Raw genomic sequence first — 23107 nt, 5'->3', positions numbered from 1 at the left:
GTCTGCTACCCAGTATTCTGTGTGACACAGGTTTCAGGGCATCACACTGGCGAGACATGTTGTGTACAACAGGAACATCCACCACAGAAAATGACATGGGGATCCCATGAGCTGAAAAACAAAGGATAACCACCATTGAGGAACGGTGAGGACAATACTGAAAGCGTAGGTGTGTGTGTGTGTGTGTGTGTGTGTGTGTGTGTGTGTGTGTGTGTGTGTGTGTGTGTGTGTGTGTGTGTTCTAGTGTCTGACTATGTTTCTTACACTTCACAGAACATTGACAACTGTTGCTTTCTTCTTGTGCAAAAATGTATGACTGTACAGTAGCATTGCTCACTTTCCCAGCATGCCTTGTCTGCCCTTGTTTAGTATCTTTAAATCGTCCTGCTCAGATTTGCAAATTTGAGGGGTGGGTAGTATGACCAAAATATTATATCAGGGTATGAGTAATTTTATGAATTATATATATTTATTTATAATAGTTATACATTCCTATATGTTTAAATGTAGTCATGCACATGTATTTCAGTAATAGCTATTTTTTTTATAATACAGTGAATTACTTTACAAATAAACTGCAAATGTATAATTATGTATATTTATGTGTATTTATTTTTTATACTTATACAATTTTATATATTTGTATAGTTTTTTCTGCTACATATGTAACTAAAATATTTGTATATATTATATGAACATGTACTAATGGCTATTTCTTTTTTGACAATACAGTGAATAAAATACTATAAAAAAATATATATACATATATACATAAATAGTATGTTGTAAACATACACACAAATATAGTGCAAATATCCACTATTTTATAAAAAAAAACAAAAAGAAAACAGGAATTTCCCAATGGTAATGTAATATACAGTTTATAATTTGTTTTGGATGTGTATGTATATATATATATACAGTATATATATTATATTACATTACCATTGGCAATTCCTGTTTTATAATATAGTGAATGAATTACCTCACAAATAAGGCAGTTTTTCTCATTTGATTATTAATTTCTAATTTGAAACTTGATGGATTCACACTAAAAACTAAAACTAGACTAAACTGCTCCCATTATAACCAATGAAGGTGTCTGCAACACAATTTGCAGAGTTGACAATAGTTTCTAAAAAAATTGCACCATTCATATCCAGAACTGATATACCACCCAGACTTACAAACTCCCCTTTAATGGGGGTGTTTTTTTAGAGCTCTGGCCAGAAGTGGTGTAGTAGTGATAGATGTTCAGAGGCCTCTTTAGATCAGTCTCAAAGCAATCTGATTACTAAAGCATCTATTCAGCATATGGTAGCTTGGTCTTGATCTTATAAAACATGACAGAAAAAAATGGCATTGTGACTTCAACTAGAACAAATAATGAATCTTTATTCATTCTTTTAACCAAGCTAAGACAGATTGTTATACACAGACCTCACTCTAATTACCACACTATGGTTCAGTCAATTTCCAAAGCTGCACTAATGAGTCTGAAAGCCTCCTCTAAAGAGACAACTGGTGTCATTACGTTTCTAAACAAGCTTGACTTTGTTTGGCTTGCTGGTCTCTTTCTATTGTATTTCCAAGTTTATAGCCCCACTCATTTTAAATTTTTACATTTAAAGGGATAGTTCACACAAAATTGACAATTCTGTCAAAATGTATGCCCTTTAAGCAAGTAAACTTGTATACAAAATGTTTTTACACTCTTAAAGTGAAATGTCAATCAACATTGAGATTGATATTTACAGATACGTTGCTCTCAAGTGTGAGATAAGAACAATCAAATAAAACCAGCATAATAAATTAAAATTGTACCATCACAAGATTGGTGTATACTTAAAAAAATCATGAGAGCATTAATTTGGCAAAGTGGTTTAGATTTGCACTCACATACAGACTCTGACACAAGCAAACTTGCATATTAAATAGCAAGCTGCCGTGTGCAGCAAGAATATTAAACCATATTGCTCTGTAATCCCATAATCTTGGCTGTGGCAGAGACCTACTTCCTATTTTGTACTAATTACTCCATTTAATCCATAATCACAAGGAATCCACATACAGTCATCCTTACTGTGTACAAATATAATAACACACTCATTCATTATATCTTGGTGAAGATACACAACAGGGAGGATACTTTCAACTAGGCGTTAACATGACTGGCAAGACTTTTGTCTAGGTTGAGAGATGCTAACAATTTAATCATGATGTTACCCTGAAAATATAAATATTAAGACTTAAAACGGAAGCTATATAAACTTAAAAGCACTCGTGATCAACAAATTGATAGTGTTGTTTGGTATTTGAAAGCACTAAACCTAAATGGGGGAGTAACTCATCCTGCACCGTTTATGTGTATGGACATAAATGATACCTCAAATTGTGTGGCTTTAGAGAAGAGGTGTGCTTTTACTTTTCTGAAGTATGGAGTGGTGGTGGCGTAGTGGGCTAAGGCACATAACTGTTAACATAACTGTTACTCAGAAGGTCGCTGGTTCGATCCCCACAGCCACCACCATTGTGTCCTTGAGCAAGGCACTTAACTCCAGGTTGCTCCGGGGGGATTGTCCCTGTAATAAGTGCAGAGTAAGTCGCTTTGGATAAAAGCGTCTGCCAAATGCATAAATGTAAATGTAAACGTAAGTAATCGGACAAACATTTTTCATTTAGCGAACAATAAAACAGGTCAATCAATCCCATAGACTAACATTGAAGGATCTATATCTAGGGGCATAATAACATATATTCTGTTAATTTATTCTAGGCTTTTTTTACTTGGACCAGTATGCAACCACCTACCACCCACCCAGAACACCTAGCAATTAGCACCATAGCAACCCACTAAAAAACTCTAGACAAAACCCCTAACCCTAACCCTAACCCTAAAAACTGCATAGAAACACCCAGACAACTTGCCATAACACCATAGCATTGTGGCTGTGATTTTTTGCATGAGCAAGCACCACTTACAACTTCTTCAGGAAATTTTAAAATCTAGTTGGTAAATGCCCTTGCAAATGTCTTTGCTGAGATAACCGACTGCCAGTGAAATGTTTGTATTATACCACCTGTTTTGTGGCAATATGAAATTAAGCATCTAAAGAAATATTTAGACATTGTTTAATAGTTTCATCTTTTATCAATACTTTACATGCTGAATCAATATGACATGCCTTTATCGGTATGGAAACTATATGTCCTTGCACATGTCAGAGAGGGTCTATTGTAATGTTAAACCACTGTAAGCCAGCTCAGCAGTAAACTTGAACATAGTTAGCTATGTCTCCTCTATTTAGTTGAAAAGATAAAAATAAAATGACCCTGCATCTTACGGGCTTCACAAGGTGTGTTTTTGACTTAAAGGGCAACGTAAACTTTGCTTGTTCACATTGCTGATTGATGCACGCACAGTATGCGTGATGCAAATTTCGCCATCAGCACTGTCTGCGGGGACTTCATATTCGCTCGTGGTCAAAATAGTATACTCTGAGAGGCAACGTGGTCGGTCTGATGCTATCCGACACAGACGTAGAAAAGAAAATGATTCGCCTTATGTGCTAGAGGAACTAGCGCACAGCCATTTTGAAAATGTTATCTTCCGGTCTAGCGTATTCTTTATAGATATCTATGGTGCTTATGTCAACGTGTAATTAGCTAGTGAAGTAGATTTACAGGTTATAGAGTTGCCAAAACTCTTCATGAGTAGCCTATTTAAAAGTGTTCAATAGAAAGAAGAGGGGGAAAAGTTTCATTCATAAATCCTTCCTACTGATATGCCTTTGTGCTCATGAAACTCCAAGAGACAACACAAATTCATTAAAAATATCTGCATGAAACCTCTGACCATCTTCTCCTGTCATTTACCCGTCACAATATAGTTCAGGTGAGCAGATGTTTTTGAGTGCTATACCCGGATAGGGGAAGGGGTGCTGCTATATTTATATAAACACACACACACACACACACACACACACACACACACACACAAAAAGCGACATAAAGTGAGTCAGTGTTTTTATTAATTAGCACGACGTGATCGCCCGTATTACTGCTACATTACTAAAGCTAGGAAATAGCTTTAAACAAACAACTTCAGCATTAAGGCTCATCTGAGAGACACAACCGACTAATTAATTACACAAACTCAAGACACTTACCTCTTACCGGAGTTTCCACATTTTAGAGGACATACTGTTCAAAATGGCAGAGGAGATTGCAGTCTTTTCAGTGAATGACTCTTGCATACCAGCTACCGTGAAATAGTGAGGAATACCTTGTGGTTGACTGTGGCTCAGGTGGTAGAGCGGGTTTACCACTAATCGCAGGGTTGGCAACTGGTGGTTCAATTCCTGGCCCACATGACTCCAAATGCCGAAGTGTCCTTGGGCAAGACACTGAAACCCAAGTTGCTCTCAATGGCAGGCTAGCGCCTTGCATGGCAGCTCTGCCGTCATTGGTGTGTGAGTGTGTGGGTGAATGAGTCGCAGTGTAAAGTGCTTTGAAAACTGCTATGGTAAAAAAAAGTGCTATATAAGTGCAGACCATTTACCACCACTTGGACAGTTATTTTTCCACTGAGAAAATAAGATGAATTTGACCAAAATGACATTATCTTCAGAAAATTGACTAACACTCACTCACTCTCTCTCTCTCTATCTCTCTCTCTCTCACTCACACACACACACACCTACACACACACACACACACACACACACACATCCTTGTTTCTCCAATAACTTGTAATAAACAGCCCAAGCCATAATCCTAGTTCTAAAGTGACATTAGGCATATCATTTGGTTTGAACTAGCAATGGCAGATTCTGATCCATCACGTAAGAAAAGAAGTCCATGCACAAATGCATTTTTTTATAACCGTACTCATTTTTTCCCAATTTTTTAAATTAACTTGTTGATTGAACTGTTGTATATAAACAATATCATATTCGTTATTGTGCGATATGGCCCTAAATCAGCACTAGTGTAATTCGGCTGCGAGTGTGATATTGCTGCGATTAAGCAAGTAGTATTCAGCTGGCCATGTGATGCTAACATGGCTTGCCCCATGAGGAGCCCCTGTCAAATGTAGAATAAAAGAGCTTTTATAAGGTTACTGATATGACTGAACTCTTCATCTCACATAAGTTGTCATGATTTTATACATATGTTTAAAAATGACTATACATTTACTTAGAAGTAAAACTTTTTAAATGAGGAAAAAATTACTGAGTGAATCTTTAAGTACGATTGTCAGTTATTATCTTACCCAGGAAGGCTGTGAATTGATGATGATGGTGCCCACTAGCAGCCATGAGTTTCAAATCCAACTGAACAAATTTTATTTGACCAAGTCAGAAACACTCAATTAGGTTTGGCTTAAAAAAATCAGTGAAGTGGAAATTATGTCATCCTTATTCTCAAAGAAATTATGAAAGTTGTTTGGTTTCACCTGGTTGGTCCGCAAAACTTGGGAGGGAAAAAAACAGCTCTCAGGCAGCTTTGCTGGTATTATGAGGATTAGAAAAAGCTCTTATGTGGTGTGTTTGAGGTGGAAGGTGGCAGATCAAATGAGCAACCTGATGGTCACGTAACATACGTCACTGCCAGGTGGGTGGCTTTGCAGTGGCTAAAGACACCTTAATAGGTTTTAAGTACTAAACAAACATATGTGAGGAGAGAATGTGTGAGATTCTAGTATTTCTGTGTATTTAACTGTTTGATTAATCAAATTTGGTTAATCTCAATAGCTCAACTAATTGATATCAATCAGTTTACGGAAGCAGTCCTGGGACTGATCAGGAAACTGGTAGATGATATAGTCTGCAATAGTCTGCAATAGTGATAACTGCTGGAAACACGTTCACCATCACAGAGTGCGACGTGAGAAAGGCTTTCTAGAGAGTGAACATCAGGAAGGCAGCAGGACCAGATGGAATCTCAGGCCGGGTCCACAGAGCCTGCGCTGACCAGCTAGCACCGGTGTTCACAGAGATATTCAACCTCTCCCTGGAACAGTCAGTAATTCCAACCTGCTTTAAACAGTCCATTATTGTTCCTGCCCGAAGAAACCCCAGCCTTCCAGCCTTAATGACTATCGTCCTGTAGCACTGACCTCAATGTGCTTTGAAAGACTGGTCAGAGACTTCATCACCTCCTCACTACCTGACACCCTGGATCCCTTACAGTTCGCTTATCATCCAAATCACTCAACAGACGATGCCATCACACACCTCCTCCACACAGTCCTAGAACATCTGGACAAGAGGAAGGGAAATTATGTTAAAATGCTGTTTGTTGATTACAGTTCAGCTTTTAATACTATAATTCCCTCAAATCTCACCACCAAGTTGGAGGACCTAGGATTTAGCCTACCTCTGCATCAGACTGACAGACCTCAAGCAGTAAGGGTGGGCAGACATATATCTCAAAGTGCATCACCCTCCTCAAACTCCCTGACCTGCGGTCCATCTACAGCAAATGATGCTGGACCAAAGCCAGGAAAATCATGAAAGCCCTCAACCATCCTAATAATGGACTGTGGCTTGGGGGGCGTGGTCGTGTGTCAGTCTGCGGGAGAGAGAGAGAGCGGTAAGGCTTGTCACCTGGTTTGTAATTACCTCTAACACCTGTGTCTTGTTATAGTGATACAGAGAGAGACATTTAAGGAACGCCAAGTGTCGAGAGAGAGAGAGAGTGTCCAGAAAGCACGACAGTATTGAACATAGAGAGAGTGTTTTCCATTTAGAGTGCTTTCATATATTTAAAAGAATATTTATTTGTTATCGACGGTTACGTCGATTGTGTGTTTAAGGAGAATAATAAAAGGACTGACCTTGAACCTGCTTCGTTGTCTCCTGACTCCTCCATTGCTCAAACCATATCAGTTCACATGGACTCTTCTCTTTGTTGCGGTCAGGGAAACACTTCCGCTCCCTGCTGGCCAAAACTGAGAGAATGAGGTGGAGCTTCTTTCCCCAGGCCATCCATGTCCTGAACCAAGGACAACACCAGGACTAGGTTCACTATTCAACACCACACACTTGAAGCAATATTCTTCAGCAATATTCGGACCTGTTGCAGGTCTACATTACTACATACTAAATATTACTGCACAATTGCACTTTACTCTGCACAATATAGATATTGCCAGTCAAACTGTTGCTGCTACTCTACATATTTCACAATGCAATCTTTATCATAAACTGTGGGGAGAAAAACATTAAACTTGAAACTAAAGTTTGCATCATGGCAACAGCTGCTGGTGTGACTCAACAGTATTAATGATGGTTTGGAAATCTTTTGATTTCAATTGACCTATGACTGAATATGAAAGACTATTCTTTATGACAGGAAATAGGAGCACTTTAAATCCTTCAGAGTGATTCACTTTCAGGGTTTGGTCTTTTCTTCCACAGTTCGGACGAGGAGATCGCAGCCCAAGGGGAATATTAGCCATGTTGATGCCATGGAGACTGTTTCTCTGCCAGATGGCTCTAAACATATTCTATCACACTGCAAAAGGTAAACACCTCTCAGAAAATAGAATATGTTACAACAGAAACAAATCATCATGACTTTGAATCAGTGCTCTGTGATATTTTTGACTGTTAGTGAAATAACATACTGTATGATCAAGTGGCACTCCCACTTCCAGACTGGTCAAGGTGGGGCCAACAGCTACATAAACTGTGATTGTTTTAAATAATCACAACCCATCCTGACACTTGAGCACTGACTTTCTTCCCACAGTTGATGGCTGTAAATTCAGTGGTGTTCACAGTGAAAGCCAAAGATGCTGATGGAGACACGATCACTTATTTGACTGATAAATCCTCAGTGAGTGACACATCTGATAAGAACAAAATGACAAAGGAAAGACTGAATAAAAGCTGTGAAGCAGCCAAGAATCAATCTATCTGCACTTGGTATTGACCAATTGATCCTCACAGATCTTGACATTACAGCATCTTTAAAAGTATTTGGACATACAAACCACACGCAAAAATGTATGAATTTGTTTTGCATTAGCAAATATAATATAAGAGGCATCTGTAAAATATTTTTCTCAGAACTAGCAAACAAATTCTAGGCAATTTTCAAGATTTACGCATAGAAATTTCATAACAAATTTCCATTAAATTGAATCGTTTAATCTTATATTTTGTTAGTGTTATCTGTAAATGATTACAACTTAAAATGTAAATAAAAAATATATATTTTAATTTTTTTTACTTCTCCACTATGATTAATGCCACTTGATTTGATATTTTTGCAATGACATTTCCAGGCATGACTTAAGTATTCAAATAATTTGGGGCCAAGAACCTTTGCCCTTATGGTATGCATTCTCAATATATTCATGATATATGTGTGCTGTGACTCAATATATTAGCTGATTTTACCTTTAATTAATTTGACAGCACTGTCTCTCTGTCATTCAGCCTGATGCCAGCTATTTCAGAATAGATCTGCCCAACAGTGGGATGGTGATCCTGGACAAACCGTTAGACTTTGAGACCAAAACACAGCTGCTGGTGGTCATATATGCTGTGGTATGTGGAACATACTGTATATGAATCAATTAAATACAGTATCCACTGACCCTCCATCACAAGACATTCATGTTTTTGAAAAGAAGTTTGTTTACAGAACCGCAAAAGGTGTTACAGATTACATAGGTCCTGATGTTTTTTACATTTACCATCAGGAAATGAACACAAAAGAAAAGTACAGCACAACAGCTAAAGTCACAGTAAATGTTTTAGATGGTGATGACCAGTACCCACAGTTTCTGCCCTGCTCTCCTGTTTATGAAGACAGTGATCATGCCATCTGCACCAACCCTGTCTACACCGTCAACATCACAGAGACAGATGAGGTATGTAGTGTCATTTCATATCCACTTAAGTGCTTGAAGGGAATAATGTAATGTTTAACAGGTTCTGTGTGCAGGCGACTGGGTTGGCTGAAATTACTTTAAATCCAAATACAGTAATTGTATGCACATCCAACAGCCAAAGCCTCATTTTAGCCCATCTGCTCTTTATGTTATAGGACACTGTGCTATATTTCTCTCCGGGTCCCATTCATGCTGAGGATGGAGACAAAGACATCCAGACTCCTCTGGTCTACAGCATATTGTCTGGTGAGTAAAATATTACATATGAGTTCATGGGCTCTATTTTTGTGAGCGCGCAAAGCGCAGCGTTACATGTAACGACCATACGCCATGTCTTATCCAGTTTTCATGAGAGCGCTAATTCTAAGCAAGATTTTCATGCCAGCGCAAAGCGCAAGTGGGCATGAGTGGGAGCACTTGCGCTATTGTGGGTGTATGTGTAAATAAAGTGGCTATTTTCCTGAAAAATAGGTTGTTGCGTTAAGACGTTTGAAACCATGGACCCTATTTTAAGAGCACTAGCGTTAAGCACAGTAGTGTAAATGGGCTGTATGTAATTGAAAATTATGTTATTTTTTGGATTAAAATGCATCCTTGTTGATTGTCAGGCATATTTCTATGACAGGGACACGCTCCTTTTATACACATGGAAAATGTATGCTCCATATAACTACAGAGAATGTAGGTATTATTAATTATTTCTATGTTAATATTAATTAATTAATTAATTATATTTATGAAAATCATGGCTAGTGTTAACAGTGAATGTGTCAGCATGCACTATACTTCTACCAGTCGATTTTGATAAATTAAATTAATTTGTTGAAACACAATAAATATAAAACAAAAATATTTCTAAATTGAAATTATACTTCAAACAAAACTTAAACGAAAATAACGAAGTGGTGAAAAAAATCATTGCCTACCAATTCCATACATTTTACTCTCTCCAATTTCTTCCACCAGCCCATTTTACAGTGACTTAAAAATCACTCTGTGATAACAGGTGGAAAAATATCTTTAGACTTACAAATTAGACCATAAATACATGGTATTTGGTATTGACCAATGCATGGTCATTGAGCTTAGTTGTGCTTTGCGTTTTCATGAAAATAAAGCCCCAAGTCTTAACTTTGTGCAAAGTTTGAACTTAGTTTCTGCATTTGCAGTTTGGGGATTCCACCAGCAGGCGGTAATAAAGCTCATGTCCAAACTCTGAAAATAGAGTGGGATTAAATGATGTCCCTGACGATCAGAGTTGTAGCTGATTTTTTGACCACTTCGTTATTTTGACAGAATTTTAATTTCATTTCAAGTGTACTTTCAATTTTGAAATATTTTTGGTTTCATTTTGTAGTCTTTTGAAGTTAATTTTGTGAACAAACATACTGAATATGACCTCAAAGCTAGTAGACATGGACTAAAAGCTATTAAACTCAAATTCTAATATCATACATTCTTTAAATTTACACTCCAATGTTTATGAAAATGAATTGGCGCTTATTTTTTTCACAGGTGATGACAATGGCAGATTTACACTTGACCATGAAACTGGAGAGATCACTCTGCTTCAACGTGTGGAAAACAGACTCTTAACCCCTTCATTCAGGCTGCGCATAATGGTACGACTGCACGTTATATTTTATGAACAACTAGGTGATGCCTTACTGTATTTAACACACTGATCTGCATTTTGCAAAGACTTGCTGTAGCATTAACAGAGTCCTGTAAGACAATACAGAGCTGCTTCAACAACCATATGCAAACAATAGGTTACTCACGTAACCCCGGTTCTCTGAAACATCGAGTGGAGAGATCCACCTATGGGAAGGGCATCCGTACCTGACCTCTGCAGAAGCATCCAATTGCACCAAGTCTGGCTAGACAGACAGAAGCGCGTGTCCTATGCTCGGTAAGGTCCCGCCCCTTACCTAAGGGCATATAACAATCTGCACGCACTGCTGCTCCTCAGTAAGAATATTCGCTTCTCGTGCAGCAAGCGGGGCAAGCTAGTGGATCTCTCCACTCAATGTTTCAGAGAACCGGGTTACGTGAGTAACCTATTGTTCTCTTTCATCATCTCGTGTTCGAGATCCACCTATGGGAGACATGGACAGCTCCCCGATTGCCCAATACACTCACAGTGAGGTCCTGCAAGCCAGAAAAGGGAACGGTCAGCCCCAAGGAGGCGGTGCTTGACACGTCCCGTAATTACACACATGGCAACCCTGAAGCACACAAGTGAGAACTGTGTACTGGCAGAGCTGAAGAAACATGTTAGTGGCACAAACATAAATATCAGCCCAGCAGCACCCAGTAAAGACAACACCCAGCAGGAATGTTAATGCATGCTCGGTGACATGAATGTGTACAGCCAACCGGCCCATTACCCCTTTTTCCCTACTTCATATATGTATATATATATATATATATATAAAATATATTACATATATAAAGAAAAAAGGAACCAACAGGGGAGGGGCTATGAAGAACCCACCCCAGGACAGAATGAGCTACCGGGGTCCTGGTTACATCCAGTCGGTAGTAACGTACAAAAGTATGGGGAGAAGCCCAGCTGGCAGCAGAACAGATGTCCTGCAATGAAACTCCCCTGAACAGAGCCCAAGAGGCGGCCATGCCCCTCGTTGAGTGGGCTCTGATGCCTTCTGGAGGCAGCACTCCTGAAGATTCATAAGCCAAAATTATAGCTTCCACAAGCCAATGTGAGAGGCGTTGCTTAGAAATGGGATTCCCGAGTGAGGAGGAGCCCAAGAGATAAAGAGCTGATTGCTCTTCCGAAAAGCACTGGTCCTATCCAAGTAAGCCCGCGGGACACGGACCGGACACAGACCATTCAGCCTCTGATCCTCTTCAGATGAAAAAGGAGGAGGGTGAAAAGCGGAAAGCTCCATTACCTCACACGAGAATGCTGGGAAGCATTTAGGCATAAAGGCCGGGTTAGGCTTAAGAAAAACCTTATCTCCACTAAGAGAGAATTTAGTGCACGAGGAATGAACAGAGAGTGCATGTAGGTCACTGACACGTTTAGCTGATGCTAAGGCCAGGAGCAACGCTGTCTTAAAAGACAGAATTTTCAGGGAAACGCCTCCCAGGGGCTCAAAAGGTGGCTGACATAAAGCCTCCAGCACCATGGAGAGGTCCCATTCAGGGACAGTCCTTCTAGTAACTGGGAGAGAGCGGCGGGCACCCTTCATAAATCTACTGAATGAGGGGTGCTGCCCTGCCGTTAAGCCATCAAACCCAACATGACAAGCGGAAATAGCTGCCAGGTAGACCTTAATAGTGGAAAAAGTCCTGCCTTTATCCATAAGGTCTTGTAAAAAACATAAAATATCAGAGACTGAACACTGATATGATGTTGAACCGCGCTCATCACACCACCCTTCAAACACTTGCCACTTACAGTCATATAGGGACCTTGTGGAGGAAGCCCTAGCGTTCTGTATAGTTGCAACCACCCGTGGGGGGAGCCCCATCGAGCTTAAGTTTGTCCTCTCACGGGCCAAGCCCACAGAGCCACCCTGTCCGGGTGTGGGTGATATATTTCCCGTTCGCCTGAGACAGCAGGTCTGTGCGAAGAGGGAGGGGCCACGGTTGGGCATGCAGAAGAGGAATTATCTCTGCCAACCATGGTGCCTTGGGCCACCTGGGTGCTATCAAAATTAGGGACAGGCCCTGCTCTCTCACCCTGGCCAGGGTAGGAATTAACAGGCACAGGGGAAGCGCGTAGAGCAGCACTTTGGGCCACGGGTGGGCAAGTGCGTCCACGCCGGGGGCGTCCTCGTCCTTTAGCGAGAAGAACATAAGACAGTGGGAGTTTTGGCTGGCGAAGAGATCTACGTTAAGCCTTCGAATTTCTCCCACAACATGCCCACTATCTGGGGGTGGAGTCAGCCAGTCTCCGTGGAGCGGGTTCCCCTCGACAGAAGGTCCGCGCCCTGTTCAGGACACCTGGAACATGGGTTGCGCGTAGCGACAGGAAGTGCCGCCTGCTCCACACCAAAAGCCTGTGAGCTAGGGCATGAAGCTTGGGCGGCGCATGCCGCCCTGGCGATTGATGTGTGCCACTGCAGTGGTATTGTCGCAGTGAACGAGCACATGATGCCCCTGCAGGCGGGGAAGAAAATGATTCAGAGCTTTCCATACGGTCATGAGCTCCAGATAATTTATGTGGGCTGAGCGAAGTTCGCTTCGGCCACGAACCGTTCACCGTCCTGCCCTCCTGAGTGGCTCCCCAGCCTGTTAAGGGCGCGTCTGTCGTTACCACTTTTCGCAACATAACAGCCCGAGAGGGGTCCCATGTGCGTACATGTCTGCACTCCTCCAGTGGCGCCAAGGCTGCTGTGCACGGCGTCACTGTGACAGAGCGGCAGAGGTCGCGTAATGGGCTGAAGTGGAGGATAAAACCCACTTCATGAATGCCCTCATCACTAGAAGGCCCAAAGGCAAAACTTGAATAGCTGATGCCATAAGACCCTGTAATCTGAGACACTTGCGATATGGCACATTCGTCCCCTCCTTGAATTGTGATAGACAATTCATTAGAGAGCAGCAGCGTTCTTGTGAAAAGCGTAGCGCATTGAGATTGAATTCAGCTCCAGACCCAGGAATATAACACTCTGGGCAGGTGTGAAATTGCTCTTGCTCACATTCACTCTGAACCCGAGTGATGTGATGTGCGTGAGCACACGGCGAGTGTCTTGCACCACCTCTTCCCTGGAATTGGCTATGATTAACCAATCGTCTATGTATGTTAGGATCCTGAGACCCGTTATTCTCAGCGGCTAAGCCCGCTTCCGCACATAGACAGAACACCCTCGGACTCAGCGAGAGGCGAAAGGGAGGACTGTGAATTAAGTAGCATATGCCCTGATAGGCAAAGCGAAGAAATTTCCTGTCTTGAGCGTACATATTGATGTGGAAAAAGGCATCTTTCAGATCGACTGATGTGAACCAGTCGTTCTGATGAATTGAGCTGAGTGTGCCGTGTGTTAACATTCTGAAATTGTATTTCCTCAAATGTTTGTTTAACACTCTGAGATCCATAATAGGGCCGGAGAGAGCCGTCCTTCTTTGGAACTAGGAAATAGCGGGAGTAAAACCCCTGATTGCATTGATCTCGGGGTACTACTTGAATACGCCCCTTCACGAGGAGGGAGGAAATTTCTTCTTTCAGAATGTGTGCAGCTCTTTTCTGTGTGAGAAAAGATACGCCGCCCGAAAGGTGGAGGTCTCCTGGCAAACTGGAGCCTGTACCCTTTCGTTATGGTTCGAATCACCCACTCGGGAGCCGACACAGCCTGCCAAGCTGTTGTGTGGCTCGCAAGTGAAGCCCACCTGAGCCGGGGAAGCGCTTATTGCTGCGTTTATGCCCGAGTTGCTCATTTGAAATACAATGGCGCCATCTAGTGGACAACATAGGGGCGACATAAGGGGTTGTGGAGAGATGTTCTCTCTCTGTGCTGGATTTTTGTGATTTTTTGTGTTCTTTTTCTTTTTTGAAACACTTGGGCCGAAGCCTTTATTGAGTGTGTGGGAGAGATGTAATAGGGGCTGTGTGGTGACACTGCTCTCATACTGTTTCTCACTGTAAACACTTCCAGCACATGGAAGTTCCCTGATATGGGCTGAACAGGGGAACACACATGGTTCTGAACCGAACACACAGGGTGGGCACCCACTGGTAGGGGGCTGACCCCACCGAGTGAAACCCTCCTTTTCTTGAGAACTTGGAGGGTCAGAACAAGAGTCCGGGGGCTGGTGGCCCGAGCGTGGACTCAAAGCCCCTGAGGCCATGGATCAGGCCGGCCGCTTCCGTTTAGAATCGGAGGGGGTAGAGTGGGGGGTTTCTTGGCGCAGCAGCGTGAAAGACATTCTACCCCAAGGCTTAGCAGAAGGCGGGTTACCCTGCTGATGAGGTGGCTTATTCGAGGCTTTGCCTTACGGGGTAATGGAAAGGGCGCCCTGAAGCAGGAGGGTTGGGTGGTCGCGTGGTGGTGCCTGGCGCGGTGCAGCTCTCCTCGGGAGGCATAATTTTAGCGCTCGTCCTCCTTCCTCTTGTCGTCGCATACGCTGTTGCATTAAAGCGGCAGCAGGGCCAAATAGAGCCTGGCCAGGCTCTACAGGAGCACCCGCAATGCGCCGTTTCTCACTGTCAGGGAGGCCCGACAAGTTAAGCCAAAGAGCACGTTCTCCAGCCACTGAGAACGCCATAGAGCGCCCGCGAGGCTAGACGGCCTGGCGGGCATTACGGAGAACAAGGTCATTCACCGTAACAATCTCCTTCCACAGAGAGGGTGTGGGGTCCCTTTTTCCAATTGTTGCCCCATATCGACCAGGAGTTCAGCCTGGTATGCAGACAGAAGAGAGGAGACATTGAGGGCTCTGGCGGCCAAGGCCGAGGCTTTGTAAGAGGCCTGGTGTATAGAGGCAGAAAACCGGTCCATTTTGTTAGGAGAACAGGTTTGGGGGGCAAGTAGACCACCTTGAGATGGATTAAGGTGTCTGGCGACAGAGGGCTCGATGGCGGGGGTCACCCATCCCAAGGGCCGTCATGTCCTTACTTCAAGGCCAGCGAGACCGTGTTTTAGGTCCAGCGGGTCCCCCAAAAGTACCTCATATGCTTTAGCATGCAGGAAGGACAGGGAGAAGTTGTTTTCTCGAGCCTGGAGGAGGTCCCAGGAGTTTCCGTCATACCGTCCCTCTCTTGGTCAGTGGCACTTTGTAAAGCTGGCCATTCGATATTGAGGCGGCGGCGCTCGCTCACAAACCTCGATGAGGACAGACTGGGTGAGGGCTGCAGGAGCGTTAGCCTGAGTCACAGAAGGCGGGATGGCATCCTCGTCCTCCGAACCTTCAAGAAGGCCCGCATCGTCGTAGTCACCAGAACCAGCCGGCTCATTGGCGAGCGAGGGGTCCACTGAGAGAATCTCCTCAGGAAATTCGGGTTGTGTTGATCAGCCCAGCTGGCGAGGCAGCGCCCGGGAGGAAACCAGGGCAGCGTCGTCATCACCGTTACCCCCATCGAGTCGGAGAGTTCGAGGTCGGTGCACTGGGTAGCGGCGACCTTGAGCCTCGGCGCGGAGTTTTTAGGCAGCGCCAGGCAGTGGCTACAGTTTTCCGGAAACTCTAGAGCCTCCTCCGCATGTTTGAGACCCATGCACACAACACATAAAGGATGGGAATCCTTGGCTGCGATGAGGGCACCGCACGCGGCGGGCAGGCACGCGATAGGCTGCCCCAGAGGAGGCCGTGAGGCTTAGAAAATGCCATAAATGTTCGAAAACTCCGAAAAATCCTTAGCGTGGAGCAGGAGAGAGAAAAGCGGGCAGCCTGGTGGTAGTTTAGAGCGAGCTTGGGCGACTTGCAATAAACAATAAACAGCTAAGTTGGCTGAAAAAAGGTTAATCACGTCAGGCGGAGGCTGATCTGTGCGATGTATCCTCCTGTAGGCGGGTGAGTGAAAAACTCTAATTTCAACCGAGCTGAGTACAAAACAGAGGTCGCGAGAAGCGAATGTCAACTGAGGAGCAGCAGCGCGTGCAGATTGTTATATGCCCTTAGGTAAGGGGCGGGACCTTACCGAGCATAGGACACGCGCTTCTGTCTGTCTAGCCAGACTTGGTGCAATTGGATGCTTCTGCAGAGGTCAGGTACGGATGCCCTTCCCATAGGTGGATCTCGAACACGAGATGATGAAAGAGAACCATAACAGTAATGTCTGCACTTTTCAGCACATAATTTATATGGGAAAGGCAGTAAAAGGAATCTGCATTGAGAAATAAATGTACCATATTGAGTGATAATAAGTGCTGATGCCCATTGCTATCCACAACAGGCTGCGCAACTGAATGACCCCAAGAAATATTCTGTGGCAACAGCCCTAGTACATGTGATATCTGAAAACCGATTCGCTCCTTACTTCAACAAGACCGTCTACAAAGGGTTCCTCATTGAGAACGTCAGCCCTGCTACACTGGTCTCTACCTACGGGAACCAAGTCCTTGTCGTACAGGCCATTGACAGAGACTTCAAAGATGTACAGTGATTTTCTTTATTTTTACACACACACACACACACACACACACACACACACACACACACACACACACACACACACACACACACACACACACACACACACACATATATATTTAGATATATTTAGATATATATTGAAAAACACCTTCAAAATAGCATCAAGGTTTCTCTGAATTATTGATAAATTTATAGTCTTAAACCACAAATATGGTTTAACTGTCCCCAAACCTTTTTTTTAACCTATTTCAATTTTTATAATATACCATAAATTATCATTTCTTTTGCAGGAAATAAACCCAAAAGTCCACTACACACTGCACCCGATGATGGGCACCAATAAACTATATCACATCACCCAGGATGGAATTGTGATTGCAAAGACTGACCGCCTTAGAGCCTTTGATCGACACATCTTGGAGGTGACAATGGCTGTATAGAACTATAGAACTGTACATAGCCTTAAACATTTAATGTACAAACCAGCAAGAGTACGTATGCATATTGTATCTACTGAAATGATTACTCTTGTCATTAAATCACTGATGGTCACCTTTTATAACAGGTGATTGCAACAGATGAAGAGTCGGGCGAGACTGCCCGTGCTTCAGTAGACATAGAAGTTCTACAGAGGGGGCAACCAGGTCTGTAATAGTGTGAAAATATATCGAAACACAGAAATGGTTATAGATAACAAGGTTTAGTGCTGGTCTGGTACTGGTCTAGCTGGTTGACCAGCATAGTTTAGAAGCATGGTAAGGACACCTGTACACCAGCATCCATTGCAGCATTCAAAACACAACTTATTCTGGTCTTTACAATGGCAAATGCAAAAGTCACTGTGAGTGGTTTTTACTACACTAGGACATCACAACCTGTTTTCCAGTTCCCAGAAGTCCGTTTGAAGAGGAACGGTTGTTTGGAGACATGAATGCGGGTATGGCTGGTGTCATCGCTGCTCTTGTTCTTATTGTGGCCATGACAGCACTTTTTCTCCTCCTCTGGCTGGCAAAGATAAGGAGAGAGAGACGGGATCCAGCAGACAGGGGCTCTGTAGCCCTGGGAAAGCACCCTAATGTGGTAAGAGATGATGTACTATATCAAATACTACTGAGTTCTACCAAAGTACCTGAGAGAGCAATTTTGAGCTCCAGTCCTCAGAGCATGTGTGACCATGTCAAAATGTATGGAAAGAATTAATAACTACATATAAAAATGCAAGCTAAAATATAAAACAGTCTACTGAAAACTGGTACATACTATACAGGTAGCCTACATTTTATTATGCACATAGCTTTGGGATCAATCATAAACAGCTATGAATGGCCCCACTGCTTCGGTGTAGTTAACAACATATTCTCAAACTTCCTCTTTAATTCTTCTTATGTAGAGCTTAAGATGGTTCCGGCAGGTAAGTACTTGACATTAAGTAGCTAGACGTGTTCGGAAGTTCCACACAGTCCCTCGTGAAGGTGAGATGTGTTTTCTGGGAAAGTGAAAGCTGTGTACTCTTTATAAAGGCTGGTTTAAATTAGTTTGTCAATGTGGCGGCTTACCAAACACCTCTAAATGCGGTATACTATTTAAACCAGTCAGTATAAAGAGTATGATCCCCTTGTTTTATGAGCTGTCATGATATTTCACTGTATAATTGGTATTGTATATGTGTGTAAAGTGTATTGAGTTTCAAATGTAAGCTTACTGTAATAAAGTGTTTTGAAAGTGATGTTGTGCAATTGTTAACTAGAAAAGGAACATTTGTCCTGAAAAAACTTTGATGTTGGCTTGACAAAGCCTTGCCCACAAGTTTAAAATGATTTTATTAACATCTCAAATAAAACAATTTTGGAAGGTTGTATAGGCCAGACAGCCAACAAACGGTTTTTTGGCTTTGTCAAGCAAACGTAATTACATATGTTTATCAATTTATACAAGGGAATACAGACATACATAAGTGTTCTATAATCAGCACTGGACTGCAGCAGTGGAATTGCATGGTTATTCATGGAGACCTTACATGCCCTTTCTCCGTGGTCAACAGGTCAGTTCAGCACATCCCATACCACACATAGAGGATGCCTCCTACCACAATGAGGCATACTTGGACTATGAATCCCCAAGTTCTTGTGGTTTGGCTGGAAGATATGGGCTGTACACCAAAAGAAATGAAATGTCCCATCCATCAACCAGGGTTTATGGCTCTAGAGAATCTGATAGGCCCATGCCCCTCCATGACCTGCTACCCATCCTGGTGATTCCAGAAATAACCTCAAAAAACAACCCTTCTTCTACTTTGAGCAATGGAAAAGTAGCTGGAAAATCAGTCTCTTTTAAAGATGTGGAAGATCAGGAGATTTTGACCAGAAAAGTGAAGGGCAGGATTTGATCTTAGGTTGTCAAATGGAGAACAGAGTGGATATTTGGCAGGCTACTTTCATCACTAAAGCAATGGTGATAGAAAATACTGAAGAAAATTCTGAGAAAATCTCAGGTGACAACTGTTATCCAAATCCCTGTGTAGGATTCAGAGAAAACTATATAATTCAAGGCAATGCAAATTATGGAGATGACAATGATGATGATAATGATGGAAATCCATACAAGACCATGCTCTCTCTCATGTACAGCAGCGATGATGAAGACACACAGGATGATGAGTCAAATTAATTAAGGCTCTGTCAATAATATGGACAAAACCAGTTTACAATGGACCAAAATAAGGCCACAGGATTGGAAAAAGTGGATCCCACCAAGAAATTATTTGAAACAACTGAAACCAAATGATGAGCCAACAGATCAGATGAATCTCAAATCTGACTATTCACCCACAGGAATGTTGAGTTTTGTAGATGGCTTGGTTTATTTTTAATCTTTAAACATGTTGATTTTATGAAAAAGCCAAATCCTTCTAAATATAAAAATATGGAAAAGGATCCAAAGGAAAAAAAAAAAAAAACAGACTTCTAAAAAAAAAGTTAAGTATTCATGCATGTTAGGTTTTATAATTCTCCTATTTTTATGCTGAACTGGTAAAGGAATTTTGTGATTTTTGTGGTCTGCACATGATCAGCCTTAATTAAGCCCATGAACAAAGAAAAATGGTAAAATGCAGTTGTTGAATATGCAGTGTTTGAATATTTTATCCATCTCTTGAATGTATTTTAAATTAAGACATTCATACTGACATTACTGTCAAATCTGTAAGTAGATGGAGTACATAATCTTTTTTTTGGAATCTATTTTGTGACTAGTATTTTCTGATTATATTTGACTTGACATTGAGTTAATGAACAAAAACACACAAACAGATTGTAAAGGGATCAATGGAAAGGAGGAGGCGAGAACCGGCTTGACGATATAAATAATAGTTTAATGGTAAACTTAAAAGACAACATAAACACACACATGACGGACATGTCCGTAAACGATCTCTCTCTCCCGCACGAACCCCTGCAGTCAGCCTTTAACCCTCACGGAGGCATAATTAGCCTAATACGGGACCGGGCAGCAGTTCTCTCGCTCCAGGCGGTCGCCAGTGAGCCCCTCCCGCTTGCGGTCGGCGGTCTTAAATCCTGCCGCGTTTCAGCAGCCGGTAGGCGACTCTTGCGCCCCTGGCAGCGGCCCTGACCGTTCCAGGAGGTTGGCTAGGAGCCCCTTCTCCCCTCGCGGTTGGCGGCCATCGTCCTCGTTCAGGCGGCTGGGCTCCTCGTCCCCCGGCAGATGGCCGCGGCTGCTCCGTTGGGGTGGACGGTAGTGGCGAGAACTCTACTACGGCGTATCCCTCCTCCTTCCCGGGTTTCGGCACCAGTGTAAAGGGATCAATGGAAAGGAGGAGGCGAGAACCGGCTTGACGATATAAATAATAGTTTAATGGTAAACTTAAAAGACAACATAAACACACACATGACGGACATGTCCGTAAACGATCTCTCTCTCCCGCACGAACCCCTGCAGTCAGCCTTTAACCCTCACGGAGGCATAATTAGCCTAATACGGGACCGGGTGCGTAGGATCACGACCCGGCTCCCCTTCTCCGCCCTGCCACACTGATATGTTATAGATATTGTAGATTGATGGTTTAAGATGCCAAATGTTGCTATGGCCAAATTTGCAGATAAAAATAGATTGTACATTTTCCTAAAATAATAATTTGTAGCATTAGGAAAATAAATACTAAGACCTGCCTGAGAAGCTGACAAGAGAGTAAAATCCATGTTTGACCTACCAAAACTTGTAGAATATTCTGCAATGTGCTACAATTGTAGTTTGATTATACTGCATTGCATTCTTGTGCTTAGGGCTTTGTGCTCAGGGCTTTTGGAGATCTTGTGATAGGAAAAATGACAAGCTTAGAATGTCCACATAATCCTGGAACTAATGTGAATGCATTTTTCCAGGGCAGGATTTAATGCCTTAGCAATTTGATCAAAACCCTTGCATGTCTACAATAAAATTGAATATTAAGAAAATTAAAGGTTTCTTATGAAAGTGATGAATTTAAAGAAATACAGTATATACAGTATATTGAGATGTCAAAGGTGAAATCTCCACTCTACAAACCATCTGTTGTGTTTTATTTTTCTGTTTGTCTGCAGGAAGAATCATCACCCATCTCTCATCGCCACATTCAATGGGAATGAGATGAGCTGTATTTATAGACATAGATCTCAAAAGTCATCGGCAGGCATCTGTGCCAAGACATGTAGAGCAAAATAAAAGACTCTTTAAAAAACATGGAGCTGAAAAACAAAATGTTCTACATAATTTGCTAATACGACTCTTGGAAGGCAGCAGTTTTTGTAACACTTTGGATTACTCTGAGAATGTTTGGATTTTGTATGTGAGAGATACAGTGAGCTCTGATAATGGCAGCTTCAAAAAGAGTAATAAATAAGAGTAAAAATAAATGCTTTTCACAATTTGAAGTGATCAGTAATTCAACTGATTAAAATCTCAGTTCTCCTACAAATTAATGCACTGGAACTTCTTATATTCTTTTTATGTACCAACAGTACAATTCCACATCAAACCACATTATAAATCAGATTTCACTCTTTCATATACTGGTTGTTTTTGGCAAGATCTACAAGATGCAGTTGTAGAGACTTTGGCAAGTAGACTGACTCTGGAAAGATGTCACAAGGGTTATACAGTATCTTAGTAATAATATGGTTTTGACTCAAAATTCCATTTGCTCATATATTATTGTTTTCTCAAGCAGTGTTTTTGTTTGTTGGTTTCAAATACCTAGTTTAAACTTGTCTTAAATTAGTGTAATTTCTGTGTATTCCATGCTCCATTATTAAAATTCCAATTGGCTATTCTTTGCTATACAATAACTGTTAGGGTAAACAGGTTAAAATGATAAAACCACTCTGGCATATATTCAGGTAAGGGTCAGTTTTAAAGTGAAGGTAGATTATAGCCCAAAGGTTGAACTGTTCGCAGGACAAGGCTTTTTTTTTTTTAATTAATGCTGAGTCTGGATTTTTATTGGTGTGTTTTATATATTGTAATTCATATTATTATTATTATTATTATTTGATAATTTACCATTGCCATTTTTGTTGGCTCAAACAATGATTTGATTTTTGTTTTTCGAATGTTACTTTTTAAATTGTGTGCTGTTTCATGAATTATTCTGTTTCATCATTATTTTACCATTTAAACTTGGCTGAAAACCATTAGTATATAATTTGGTCTGACAACTTTTGTATTCCAAGGAATAAAGAAAGTCATGCAGGAACTTTAGTTTTTCTGCGGGACATAAATAGAGCATTCTGAAGAGTGTTGTTATCGCCCATTCCACATGTGCACTGTATTCCAAGTCTTCTGATGCCACAAGAATGCTTTGTGTGAAGAACAGACGGGAACACTATCCGTAAACATGATCTATGTAATATGCCAATCTCATTGAAATTTGGGTGCGAGCAGTTGTGGTTGTGCATGTCATGGAAGGAAAAACTGAAAACATAATATGTTCCTCCTTATGAAGTGACACTAATTTTCTTTTCTGGTGTCATTTCTACATTGCACTATATTTTATTTGTCACCATCATCAGTGTATTAATATATTGGATTTTTAATCATATCAGAAACTGGCAAACAGTTGTAAGTGTCATAAGAAATGTTCCAGAAAGC

General features: G+C 41.8%; 1 protein-coding gene across 5 annotated transcripts; it reads left to right on the top strand.

Moving 5' to 3' along the window:
- LOC127639211 (protocadherin-15-like) lies at nucleotides 1-22733 on the top strand. 5 transcript variants are annotated; one of them, XM_052121115.1, is made up of 12 exons: nucleotides 1-145; nucleotides 7425-7530; nucleotides 7759-7845; nucleotides 8451-8561; nucleotides 8717-8887; nucleotides 9064-9154; nucleotides 10424-10530; nucleotides 16767-16967; nucleotides 17257-17388; nucleotides 17532-17610; nucleotides 17853-18046; nucleotides 21562-22733. In XM_052121115.1, the coding sequence occupies exons 3-12, from the start codon at nucleotides 7762-7764 to the stop codon at nucleotides 21604-21606; spliced, it is 1215 nt and encodes a 404-aa protein (XP_051977075.1). In that variant the 5' UTR covers nucleotides 1-145; nucleotides 7425-7530; nucleotides 7759-7761; the 3' UTR covers nucleotides 21607-22733. The 5 variants fall into 5 exon arrangements, with proteins under 5 accessions (XP_051977075.1, XP_051977077.1, XP_051977080.1 ...); XM_052121117.1 differs by lacking the exon at nucleotides 21562-22733 and adding an exon at nucleotides 18357-18573; XM_052121120.1 differs by lacking the exon at nucleotides 21562-22733 and having other exon boundaries at nucleotides 17545-17610; nucleotides 17853-17980.
- The last annotated feature ends 374 nt before the right edge of the window (nucleotides 22734-23107 follow it).

This window comes from Xyrauchen texanus, chromosome 47 (genome assembly GCF_025860055.1).
Source record: "Xyrauchen texanus isolate HMW12.3.18 chromosome 47, RBS_HiC_50CHRs, whole genome shotgun sequence".
Lineage (NCBI taxonomy): Eukaryota > Metazoa > Chordata > Actinopteri > Cypriniformes > Catostomidae > Xyrauchen > Xyrauchen texanus.
This window is presented reverse-complemented; position numbering and strand designations above follow the sequence as displayed.